Source organism: Notechis scutatus, chromosome 4 (genome assembly GCF_049901735.1).
Source record: "Notechis scutatus isolate UNSWTSFEM ecotype Mainland chromosome 4, rNotScu1.2, whole genome shotgun sequence".
Classification (NCBI taxonomy): Eukaryota; Metazoa; Chordata; class Lepidosauria; order Squamata; family Elapidae; genus Notechis; species Notechis scutatus.
The window spans coordinates 150,618,498-150,632,657 of NC_142012.1; the positions used below are offsets into that span (position 1 = coordinate 150,618,498).

Below are 14,160 nucleotides of genomic sequence, written 5' to 3' on the forward strand. Positions count from 1 at the left end.
AGAGAAAGGGCAGGATCCCAGCATATATAGGACCCAGAGCAGGGACCCAGAGGGAGTCCTTCCTCTGAGATCTCTTCAGATGACCAAGGCCACTGGGAGAAGTCATTCCAGATGATATCCAAGGCCAAAGCTATGAAAAGATTTACATGAACCATGAACACATTTAGTTGTACCTGGAAACCCAAAAGGTAACCCGAGCAGCTCTCACAGAAGAGGTAATGAATAAATAAATTGCCCCTCATAATCTGAATTCTATGTTCTGGACTAGCTTATGGGCTCAGAGTGATGTTCAAAGACAGTCCCATGTAAAATGAGTCCAAATGGTGGGTCCTTGGTGCTCTCTGAGCTTGGATGTTTTCTTGCAGATGCTTCATTAGCTAAATTAGATAACATCATCAGTGTAAACAAGACCCCACATTTCAATCCTGAGCTACAAGTATTTTCCTTTATTAGTAGTCCAAGTGAAAATTGGTCAAGGCATGAGGGACTATGAGTAACCCAAACCTCCCCCTCCAAAAAAAAAAATGAAGGAAAGCTTGCAACTGAAGCACAAGATGAAACTGTGGAGAAGCCTTCCGAATCACAATTGTGACCAAAATGTGTTGAAACTTTTGTATTTTTTTTCTTTTTAAAACATAATCTGGAAGCAACTAGATTGCCCAGAGTCCCTAGGGTCAGGTGATACATACATTTAATTATAGTAACTATTATTATTTAGAAATGTACTGAAAGTCACCATTGAATATGGATAGTATAAACACAATTTATCTGGCCAATGCTTAAGAATATGGAACACAGCAATTAAAATTATATTAATATTATATTAATGCTCGAGTAAATGATATTTTTGTAAACACAAATAATTTCCACTTCTAAATTCTTTCAGTGATGTGAAAGGTGGATACAGTGTTTAGAAACAAAATTACTTAATTCAATATTTATTCTTAAATGTTTCTCTCTTTCTCTTGATCTCTATCATTATAATGAATTTATCCAGAGGACAAGAATAAATTAATGTTTATTGTCTAGACCTTATAATGCTATTTGTATGTATTAGGAGAATCAATGTTGAGCAGGAGAAAGAGGATCAATGCTCTTCTTAATATTTTTTTAAAAAACATTGGAAACCCAGATGTTGGATTAAGCATTTCTTCTTTCAAAAATAGTGTCTCCTTGTAACAAACACATTTTAAGCTATCATCAATATCTACTAATGCTTTTACACAGTGTTTGTACCGTATTTGAACAATAACAAATATTCCAAAAGTAGTTTTGATTATCTAGAACAGGAATAAGCCAGTCCTGATGGTTCAAAGGCCACAGAATGGCATATAGAGGGCCATTCTGCAAAAGTGGATACAGGAGAGCTTGGAGGAATGTTTGAAGGGAGAAAATAATACTTTAATGCTTTAACCCCATGAAGGCTTAAAAAACAATTCCCCTAATAGCATTTCTCTCCAACTGCCCGAAGACAGAAAAAGGATGATTTGCCAGAGGGCTCTGAGACTGCAGACCCAAAGGGTAGCACATTGGTAAAACAAAGCTTAGAAATATTTACAACACCTTTCTGCTTCTTCATAGGATGTAAAATAGAAGCCATGACAGAAAGAGGGACATGTTTGAACCACCTCTCCTAAAAAAACAGGATTGAGTGACTTATGTAACAGAATAGCAGAGTTTGAAGGGACCCTGGAGGTTTTGTAGTCCAACCTCCTGCTCAAGTAGACAACCCTACACCATTTCAGACAAATGGTTGCCCAATCTCTTCTTAAAAACCTCCACGCTGGAGCATCCACAACTTCTGGGGGCAAGTCATTCCATTGACTATTTGTAAGGAAATTTCTCCTTAATTCTAAGTTGATTTTCTTCTTGATTAGTTTCCATCCATCTTGTTCTATGGAGAATATGCCAAGCTGAGATTTGAGATATGACATCACCATGAATGTGGTCAATTTGCAAAAGGAAGCTGTGTTTAAAGGTGACAAGAGTTTCAACCCCTATTCTTGGGGGAAAAGAAAGAAGATTCGGACTATTTCATAACACGGGAACTATTCTATAAATGGTTAAATAACAGATATTAAGGTTAGAGGAGTAGAATCAGGTGAAATATCGTTTATAGGAGAAAGAAAAACAGATGAGTAAATATTTCTGATGGTTATATAATCGATACTATAATGGAAGATATGTTATAATATGATTGATGTTATTGCATATTTGTTTATATATTACTACGTATTTGTTTATGTATATATATATGATCATAATGACAATGACGATGTTTTTATGTTAATACCTTGGACACCTAGAGAGCACATTGTTCAACATAGAAAGGAAATGTATGATATAAAACAATAAAAATATTTTTTTAAAAGATACATGCTGCCAAACAGCTCAACACCATCAGCAATTCCTATGGAAAGAAAATCTTGATGTGTTTCAAATCTTGGGACACATCTTGGTGTGTTCCAAATATATTCCTCTATTATCATTGGCTATAAGTGGAAGGTTTGCATTGATTACTCCCAAGTTCTTAATTAAGAAAGACATGGGATCAAAGGTTGTTTTATTTCAATGTTTGGTTAATATGTTTTGGTTTTCACTGAAAAGTAAAATGTCAGAAGTCTGACATGAAAAATATATTTTCTGATGTTCAAAGCTCTATTATAAAACCTCTTTCTCCAAGGTATTCTGCTAAAACATTAAAACTAGGATGTGGAGTCCTTAGTGTTTTCTGAGCTTGGCTGTTTACTTGCAGACATTTCCTAGGTAACATCTTCAGTCGATCAAAAGCTCAGAGAGCACCAAAGGACTCCACAGTTCAACCTTAAGCTACACATATTCTCTTGTATTGTAATTTAATTGATGTGTTCACACCATATTATTAAAGCAGGTTTCTGGTGATTTATGAAATTGAGCTCTATTATATGTTGCTGCTTTTCTAAAAATAAAAACATAATTTTATTATGTCTTAGAGCTGTTCTGATTTCTATTTGTTTTTACATGGCTTTTCAGTTTGCCAAGGAAGGTGAGATAAAATATTCTAAAGAAATAACAACAAATTTCATCATACGAAGAGCAGCACATTCAAATATTAATAATATGTATATAGTTGGTTTCAAAAAGGAAGTTCACAAGTATTTTACTTAGTTGGGAACCGGGAAATGCCTGCATGCACTGGTGATGCTGTTAAAAACCATTGTATCATAGATAACTACTACAGGAACGAGGCTGCGCCTCATGCTTTCTCCCTTGGGGTGTGTGAAGGTTATAGTGAATAAACATACAGGCTATCCTTGAACAGTATGCAGAAACTTCAGCTGGTACAAAATGCAGATATTGGGAGTCCAAAGAATGGTGCATTGATGTCAGTTTGCTTCAGGGTCCAATTCAAGCCATTGGTTATTACCTTTAAAGCCCTACATGGCACAGGGCCAGGATACCTTTGGTACTATCTTCATCTAATCCATTGGTCCCTCCCACCTAGTTAGAGTAGGTCAGTTGTGGACCGAATCAGCAAAACAATTCTGACTGGTGGGGTTCCAGGATCTGAGCTTTCTCTGCCATTGCCCCTACCCCGTGGAACCTACTCCCCCCAAGAGGTGAGATGGGCTCCATTCCCCTGGCTTTCTGAAAAGGCATGAAAAGATGGCTCTGCAACCTTGCTCAGGGCTCATAGTGATGCATGCAGCCATGGGACAGGTTAGCATCCAGAAAGCCCTTTTAATTAATTTTTAACACTGTTCTGTGCCTCTTTTTAAATGTTGGTACTGTTTTTATGTTTTAATGCAGAAGTCTCCAAACTTGGCAACTTTAAGACTTGTGGACTTCTGGGAGTTGGAGTCCACAATCTTAAAGCTGCCAAGTTTGGGGACCTCTGTTTTAATGCTTTATTTGTACATTACTCAGAGCTTCTGTTTGAAAATTTGATAGATTTGATAAATGAAAATAAGCAACAACAAACTCCACCAATATATCTGCCTAAACAGTGAAATTGAAGCCCCCCCCTTTTTTATGTACGTTGCACATATAAATGGATATACATATTTATCTTTAGCTGTAGCTTTAATTCCATCATCAAAGCACCATTTTTCATTAAAACAGTTTGTTTTTTGGTCACAATTGGGCCATAGAAACAGGGTTTGCACATTGTGCTAAGCCATTTGTTTTTTGAATATACCACAATTTGACTAGAGTCATACAATCTAAGCCATTAAACAAACCCGAACAGTTGAGTTTAGACAAACTGTTAACCAAACCAAACAAAATTAAAAAGGCCTTTGTGTGATGTGTGAACCAAGCTTAATTTTCATTTTAGGTACAGAAAATATATTCTACTGTATTACATAAAATCAGAAGCAGAAGCTTGCGTAGGAACTGTTGAGAAATTGTTTAATATAGATTAAAGTAAACTAAATTTTATTTACATCAAACTTCTCCACATATTGTTGATCATGCCAACTGAGAATTCTGGAAACTTAATTCAATATATCTTGCCGATACTACATTAGGAAAGACTGTCTTACATGTTTTTTGTGTACTTGTTGGTTGGCAGATTGATGCATGAACAGAATCACCTGAGAACGTTGCTTTCATTCATGTAGTTCACTGCTGGGTACTGTATTGATATTCATGTCTAAAACAAGGAAACAGATTTCCCCATTTCTCCCTTTGTTTTGTGATTCTAATACCTGGCACAATTTGGCCACAGAATGCTGATGCTTTGCAATTCTTCCCCTTTGGATTTCTGAAGTTCTCATAAATCATTTGTAGGCACAGCTTTCTTTCAATTTCTATTCTCCTTTATTGATTCTTCCCACACACCCCATCCTTCCCCCCTCTATTTGTTCAAGCTAAAGATGCTCATACATGCTCATGTCCACAAAGCATAGTTCATAAAGGAGATCTGATGCAGTGATGCATACCATTGCATCTGGATTCCTTCAGTGTCTTGTACTTCATCAAAGATGCACAAGGGTGTTTGTTAACATTGAGTGGAGAAGAAGAGGGAGAGATGTCACAGAACAGAAGATAGATGGCTCCTGAGATTGATTTTACAAATTTTCCATATTCACCCAAAGGAAATATGAGAGGTAGACAGGACAAAACAAACCCATAAAATGCTATCACAATAGGAAATTTAAATTTCTCTAGTAGCCATCCAGAATGACTAGCAGATGAGCCTTAAGATGATATAATGCATGTACTGCACTTTATGTTTGCAAGGGTTTTTTCACCCATGCATGGAAACACTTGAAGTTACAATCATTCCATGAACAGAGCCATTGGGTTTCACTGACTCACCACCAAATGGTCTTCCATTTCAGAATTTGCTTGTTTCTGGTTATTTGGTTTTAGCTCCTTATTCTCTTCAGGGAGATTCTCTTCCCTCTCTTGCTCTGCTTCTTCAAATTCATCTTCTCCCTGGTTGTTGGGATCATCAGCTGGGTTGATATCATCCATGACTGTCTTCTGTATTTACAAGATGAAATGAAAAAAAAAATCAATATATATTTCATTGCAATACCACCACTGTCACTTAGGTTTAACATATATTATGAACTAACTAGCACTTTCTGGCTATACCCTAGCAAAAGAGAAATACAGTCTATATTTATATCCTTTCAACATTAAGACCTGTAGAAATTTCTATTCTGCTTTTTCTTCCATTAGAAGAAAAATACAACATGGCAGCGGCATAAATGTACAGATGAAAGCAGTATGAAATATGTTGATAAATTATTTTTTTAAAAAAACAAGGAAAGCAAGTAGAACAAAAAGTAAATTCAGGTACAAATTCCTTTTTAGAAATATGGTACATTATCCATCTTATTCTTTGGATAATAAGAGTGCTGTAAACATTTAAAAAAGGATGTCTTCCAAATATTTTGGATAAAATTGCTGTTTAGAGATAGTAATTAATATAGTCCACATTCTCTTCAACAATCTTGTGCATGACCACAAGCAAGGTTTAGGATGATGGATAGACTCTACAGTATGGCAGCCACAAACCTCTCACAGTTGCTATGTTGTGGTATGCATATACAGTAGCTAAAAAATACCACAACATCGTTGGAAAGCAGATTAATACTAAAATAATGATAGGGTTGACACATTGGATTAAAACCATGTATTTAATTTTTGCTTTTGCAGAATGTAAGAACCTAGCCATTATGATTCTAAACTATGGTTTCTAGTTTACAGACATGAAGTTTGAAAGACTGTCCCAAAATCACTCAATGGGCTTTATGACCAAACATACGTTAATTCATTCATCATGGAAAACCAGAAAAATGCTTTGTTTGATATAGGCTTAGTTTGCTGTTTGAACTCAGTAATCATGTCATGTAAATAAAATGGTGGCTTTCCTTGATGTGTAAATCTCATCCATAGACTTGAAGGTCAAGTCCACTCGATGCATGATTTATTTTGCCATTAGAGCAATTCATTCTGCCAGTTTGGTTCTGTCTTCTCAACTTCCAAATTGGTCTTCATGAGTACAACTATAACAACAGAAGATGGGTAAGTCCATAATGCATTAAAGTCATCTGGATTCATCTCTTCTCAATACAGAATTTAATCCTGTAAATTAATATAGTGTAAGCCTGGTTTTGGAAGTTATTACAGCTGCTGAACTATAAACATTGAAAGTCAGGATGAAATCTCATCTTAACAGAACAACAGAATTAAAGGAACCTTGCAGGTCTTCTAGTCCAACCCCTGCTCAAGCAGGAAACCCTATACCATTTCAGACAAATACCTGTCCAATCTCTTATTAAGGATATAATTCATTTACAAAAATGAATTAAGCAAACGTAAATTCATTTATACTATAAATTCGCTCGCCAAAAACAACACCAAGCATAAAAACCTCCGAACTTGTCCTGACCTAACCTTACAGCAATGTGCCACTCCCGTATACTACGCACAGAACTCAAAAATCATCTAGACAATGGAGAGAAGGACCTGTACATTGATTACCTTGCAGACTGTATCAAAAGAAAGTCACACAACCCACAACTCAGCATCCAACCCTACTTCAATCAATCCACCATCACCCAAGACTAGGCACGCACGCCCCCAACTACCTCAATTCAAACTACAACTGGCCTTAAATGCAAGCTACTCAATGCAAGAAGCCTTATAAATAAAATACCTGAATTTCTCCTCTTACTAAATACAGCTAAATTCGACATCATATTTGTCTGTGAAACATGGCTCAACGCATCTCTCCCTGACTCCATTACCTCAGTAAGAGACTATCATGTTTACTGATCAGATCGTGAAATCCATAGAGGAGGTGGTATTGCTATCTTCTATAAAAAGTCCTTACATCTAAAAATCATCCAAGTTACCCAAGAGCTTGCTCTTCCTGAGACCATTATCTGTGAACTGACCTTAAATATCACATTTCGGTTCTTACTATGTTACAGAGCCCGATTATGACACTGAACATGGAAACAAGCTAAATACACTACTAACATGGGCAGCATCCTGCCCACACACTTTTATCTTTCTTGGTGACTTCAATCTACCTCATATTAACTGGACCCTAAACGAATGTACAACTGAACCCATACATGCAACCTTCTACAATGCTGTAACAAATCTGGGACTAGAACAACTAGTAACCAACAACACTAGACTTAACAACTGCCTCGATCACATCTTCTGCAACAGTTTGAATTCAATTTACGGAATACAAATTAAAGAACCCTTTTCCAACAGTGACCACAACATGATTGACTTTTGTCTCAACATACGTCCACACAAAAATCATCACAACAACGAAATCCCCAATTATAACTTCAAAAAAGGCAACTATGATCTTATAATCAACTATCTCTGTTCCCTTGATTGGCAATTTCTATTCACTGGATGCAATACTGTTGAAGACCATTACAACATATTTTTACTAGAAATCAAAAGAACCATCAAACTATATGTACCAATAACAACTCCCAAAACCAAGAAAAAACAGATTACCCATAACAATAAGGAAGCTTCAATCCAAAAAGAGATCACTTTGGCGAAAAAAACCAATCTGGTCACGTTGCCAACTTCAAAAGCCGTTACAAAAATCTATGCCACCAGATAAAAACGGAATGCACTAATTATCACATTAAACAAGAGGAAAACCTTCTATGCACAAATTCCACCCATGCTTTCTACAATTTTGTAAACAACAAACTAAAAGATTCAAGGTTCATCCCACCCCTGAAAGGACCTAATGGCAAACACTGCAACGATGCCACCATCAAAGCAAACCTCTTTAACACGTTCTTTGGCTCAGTATTTGTAAACAGCAATGGACCAAGCCCAGTACTTCCTAGTCAAACCACAGACAACTACAATGATCTAATACATATTGATTTTACAGATGACAATGTTGAAAAAGCACTATGCAATCTAAAACCATCTCTATCTATTGGACTGGATGGAATATGTGTCTACTTCTTTAAAAAGCTATTCACTGCCATAGCCGAACCTCTAAGCATAATCTTTGAAAAATCTTTCAGGACCAGCTCCTTGCCAAAACTGTGGTCACAAGCCACGGTCATCCCCATCTTCAAAAAGGGAGACCCCAGCCTAGTTGAAAATTACAGACCAATCTCCTTATGCTGCATCACCTGTAAAGTCATGGAATCAATTATTAACCAATCCATCATCCTCCACTTAGAGACAAACAACCTACTCTCTAATAAACAATTTGGTTTCAGGAAAAAAAACTATTCCTGTAATCTGCAACTCTTACACTGCAAAAACATATGGACTACACAACTCGATCAGGGCAAAGCAATAGTCGCAATCTACATAGACTTCTGTAAAGCCTTTGATTCAGTGGTACACGACAAACTACTACTAAAACTAAAATCTTATGGTATTTCTGGACACCTACATAACTGGATAGAAGTATTCCTGTCAAACAGACAACAAATGGTCAAAATTGGGAGCGTCCTATCAAATTCTGTACCTGTCAACAGTGGTGTCCCCCAAGGCAATGTTTTAGGACCAACTCTCTTCATACTCTACATAAATGACCTCTGTGATCATATTAAGAGCAACTGCGTTCTCTTCGCTGTGACGTAAAGCTATTCAACACCACCGACAATACTGCTACCCTCCAAAAAGACCTTGACTATGTATCAGAATGGTCAATCAAATGGCAACTTCAAATCTCAACAAACAAATGCTCTGTCTTACATATTGGCAAAAAAAATCAGAAAATAAAGTACAAGCTAAATAATCAAGACCTTGCTGAGGATCCAAACTTTGTCAAGGACCTTGGAGTACTCATCTCTAATGATCTTAGTGCTAGAGCCCACTGTAACTACATAGCCAAAAAGGCATTAAGAGTTGTTAATCTAATCCTACGTAGCTTCTTCTCTGGTAATATCACACTACTAACTAGAGCATACAAAACTTTTGCTAGACCTATACTTGAATACAGTCTGGAACACATATCATGTATCTGATATTAACACAATTGAAAAAGTCCAGAAATATTTCACAAAAAGAGTTCTCCATTCCTCTACTCATTGCAGAATACCTTATGCCACCAGACTTGAAACTCTAGACCTAGAAAACCTAGAACGATGCTGCCTCCGGTCCGATCTATATCTAAATATAGTATATAAAATCATACATTGCAATATCCTACCTGTCAATGAATACTTCAGCTTCAATCATAACAATACAAGAGCACACAATAGATACAAACTCAAGGTTAACCAAACCAAACTTGACTGCAGAAAATACGACTTCAGCAACAGAGTGGTCAATGTCTGGAATACTCTACCTGACTCGGCTGTGGTTTCTTCCCAAACCCCAAAAACTTTAATCTTAGACTGTCTACTATTGATGGCTTTCTACCCATCCCGCCATCCTAAGAGGCCTGTAAGGGGCATGACCGCGGTTGGACCTGTCCTGACTCTGTGGCCCAAACCCCAAAACTTTAATCTTAGACTGTCTACTATTGTATCCTGTACCACAATACTGTTGTATTGTTTCTTTTTATTTTTCTTATAAGTATCTATCTCATGTATTCAAAACTATGTTTATTCTTATACCTGTATCTTGCAAGCGATTGACAAATCAAATAAATACTAAAATACTAAAAAATATGATTGGATACCTAAGGAAAGTAATTATCTATTGCCCTCAATGCCCCTGCTACTGGTTTTATACTGATATATGTTCCTGGGTGGCATTATGGAGACTCTATTATACTCTTTTTATAGTCTTTTCCTGGAATTGGCATTTATTTAGAAAAATGTGATGTACATCTTAGCTGAAATCAAAAGGCACTCTGATGGTACTCACTTGGTATCATTTAAACACAAGCACTATTATTCTACTCTCATACACAGCTCTTCTTTACTTTCTTCCAAAAATGGTCTCTGGAGAAAAGAGTCTAAAGATACTGTTTTCTTTTCATAATCCATCTAAAGATTCTTCACCTTTAGACACACTTTTCTTTTTTGTTTTCATAACAAGACCGTCAAGCTAAGCAGTGGGATGTTGTATGGATAACTGGCAATCATTGCTCTAATTTTTGTTTTTCCCAAAGTTCTTAAAATTATCATGACTTCAGGCCTGACCAGATTTATGTTTATCTCTTTCTGGAAAAGAATTAACATATGTCTACTGATAAAGGAGAATATTTACAGCTCAGGGTTGAAATAAGGGTCCTTGGTGCTCTTTGAGCTTGGTTGTTTTCTTTTTCCACAACATATTTCTGTTATACAAAGCACCACAGAGCGATTGTGTGTGCAAACATACAAACACAAATACATATTCTCTCTTGGGATAAATAGCATTATATAAAGCACAGGAGGGTAAGAAGTACAGGTAGCTTTGATTAGTGACTGTTTGAAGTTATGGAGGACTCTTCACTAGTTACTTATGACCTAATTTTGAAGTTTCAATGGCTGCACCCTCATTATCACATTTTGGGTGCTTGGCAATCAGCTCATCTTTATGGCTGTTGTAGCATCTCATGGTTATGTGACAGTGATTTTCAATGGGTTTTTTTTTTTTTGAAGTTTCCAGCATTTTCTCCCAGTTTACAGTAAAAATGCAAATTGGGTAAAATTGACTCAGTTAAAGACCATGGTGTTTGCTTAATGACTGCGGCAAAAATTTAGATAAAATTGGGTCCAGTCACATGGTGATACGCTGAACAATTGTAATAACTTATGGTTTGAATTATGGTCGTAAGTCAAGGACTACCAGTAATGACAAAAGGAATATACTTGTTTCCTCATACATCTTCTCTATATGATCAAGGCAGCTCCACATTTTTCTACTGGTCATTCACTTTTGTACCCAGTTCACACTCATTCATTCTTTTTTTAAAAAAACAAATTTTATTCAATTTTTCACATAAAAACAAAAAGCTGTTTTTAGTGGACAACATATTTCCGGGTCATCATTTTACATACAAATATGAAAATAGTTATACATTCATATATGCATACTTAATTCTATTATTACCTTTTCCATTCCAAACTTTCAGAAAGGAGAGAAACAAGCAAATTAATCCTAGTCTCTTACATTAATCTCAATCAAAACATCTTTTCATTTCATTTCAATTATTTCAAATATAATCCTTTAATATTTATTTTAAAAATAGAAATAACAATATATGTTTGCCTAATAATAATTAAAAAAGTTACCAATGTCTCTCCTTTCTTTTAATAGTCTGTATTATCTTATTAATTTAAGTAGTTCTTTAATCTGTCATATTTTCTTTCCATCACACATTCTTTCTATAGATTCTAGATTAATACAAGTTTTAACACAAAAGAAAAAGAAACAAGTATAGGTTTCCCCCCTTTACTGCTTTGAGTGTGACACCTCAGTAGTTAAAATATACCTTTATTCCCTCATCTTAATTCCCAATAAACCATTATTTTTAAGTAGTTACAATAATAATCATTACATCTTTTCATTTGGATTCCGCAACATATTTCCCCCCCTTAATTTTATTTCTAATTTCAAAAAAGTAAAAGGGAAAAATTGACTATTCAATTTCTAATCACTGATATTGACCTCATTTTTAAACATCTTCACATTCATTTTAATTATTAGAATTTCTTCAATAAACCTTAACTTTTCTTTTAAGAATAAAAATAAAAATGTATATTCATCTAATAATAGTTATCAGTATCTATCCCTCCTTTAATAATCTATATTACCCTATTTTCTAAGTTTTTTTTAATTGCAAATATATTCTTGTTACCCCTTGTCACCCTGCAGAATCCCCTTTTTAATTCATCAACCATTATCTCTAAAAAAAACGATTTCTTTTCATCATTTTACTATTTCCGTATTTCTTTATTTCATGCACCTGTTTCTTACTACCTCTCCTCCCCCTCTTTTTCCCATATCTTTTCTCATTCCGATTTATATCCCTCTCTTTCTTGATATCTTCCTTTCCCCTTTTCTGCTGGATCTTTCTACCTCTCCTGATTTCACAGATATTCCCCTTTTTGATTACCTTCTTAAATCTCAACCTTTTAGCCTTCCTTCTTTCCCCTCATCTTTGTAGTGTTCTTTGTGTTAATTGTCTATTTAAGATGGCTTCTCCTTGAAGCAACTCCTCCTCCTCTGAAGTTCTTTCTTCTTGTTCTTCAATCGCCATTTCCATTTCTTCTAACATAGAGCAAAGTGATTCGCCTCTTTCCTGTAGTAATTCTCTCATATTTTTAAGTTCCATTTTTAATTCCCGAAGAGATATCATCATTACACACTCTTATATTTTATAATCATTGAAGTCCACAAAGAACACTTTTACTTTCTTTCTTTCTTCTTCCAGTTTTCTAAAGTTCTCAATTGTTCCAGGCCAGGGTCTATACCAAAAACATCAATCAATCCCACAATCAGTCTTTCCTTGCTTCTTTCTTTATTCTGGTTCAGCTTTCACTTTCTAAGGTTCTTACTTTGTTTCAATATTTCTTTAACATTATATCAACACAAGTTCATACAGAAACAGGATGCTTTCCCTTTTGTTTGGGTTCAAGTTTTTGTCAGAAGATGGCACTCTCCATTATACAAAGTCTTCACCTTTTCCCCCTATTTTTTTATTTAGGGTTTTTTGAACCTCAATATTCCAGCACAATCCAGTCTCCAAATTGTAAATGTTATTATTATTATTTTTTGACAATCTTAAGTCCAGCTTTATTTTATGCCTGTTTATTGCCAAAATATTTTAGTCCAATTTAATTAAATCTTTAGTTCCAGCTTCTTCCTTTCCCGGTTCGAAGCCCTGCTTAGCTGTCAAAATTATTTTCTTATTTTTTTCCCTGTCCCACTGTATTTTTACCACTCACTTTTCTTTTCTTAAAAGTTCAATGTTACCTTAATCCCAGGGTACTTTTTGTTTAGTTGTTGCGCCCAATTGTCCTGGTTCAGATGTTATCCACCTCTTCCTTCCCTCCTGCATAAATCTTAGTCCAGCTGAGTCCTCCTCTTCGGGGTGGCCATTTTGGACCACCGCTTCAGTTGTCTTCGGGGGGGAAAGGACCAAGCCCAGGAGGGGAGATGCGGCTCCCCACAACCTGGCTTGCAGCTTCCCCTTACTCCACCGCCCCTCCAAGGCAGCTTCAGCCCCTAATCGCAATGATTGGGGCTCTCCAACGAAAGAGCACAGACCATAACCACGGACAGTTGCGATCTACAGTCTGTCAGCAAGGAAGGCTCAACCCGGAAGTCCATCACCCATTCATTCTTGACTTATTCCTTATTGCTTTAGCACGCACACTTCTTAAATATTCTATTCCAACTACATTCAGGTGCAGTGGTCAGAATGAAGAATTGCAAGCAAACTCTGACTACAGCCTGGAGTTTGATCCTGACAGAGCTCAAGGTTGATTTAGCCTTCCACCCTTCTGAGTCAGTAAAATGAGGACACTGCTTGTTGGAGGCAATATGCTGACATTGTATACCTCCCAGAGAGGGCTGTAAAGCACTATGAGGCGGTATGTAAGTCTAAGTGCTATTTCTATTTAACTTAGTTTTGTTATTTCAGTTTATCAACTGTTTTTGGGTACAGAATGGGGATAGATAGATAGATAGATAGATAGATAGATAGATAGATAGATAGATATAAATAGACAGACAGACAGGATGGATGATAGATTGAATGAATGAACACATTAT

The 14,160-nt window shown here is 36.0% G+C and overlaps 1 protein-coding gene across 9 annotated transcripts in view; it reads right to left on the reverse strand.

The window, feature by feature from the left end:
• Positions 1–14,160, reverse strand: part of GOLIM4 (golgi integral membrane protein 4) — a 65,474-nt gene that overhangs the window by 7,095 nt on the left and 44,219 nt on the right. For all 9 annotated transcript variants that reach the window (XM_026666006.2, XM_026665998.2, XM_026665989.2 and 6 more), the window contains one exon: positions 5,302–5,469. In XM_026666006.2, coding sequence (XP_026521791.1) covers positions 5,302–5,469 — 168 coding nt within the window. The remainder of the gene's footprint in view (positions 1–5,301; positions 5,470–14,160) is intronic.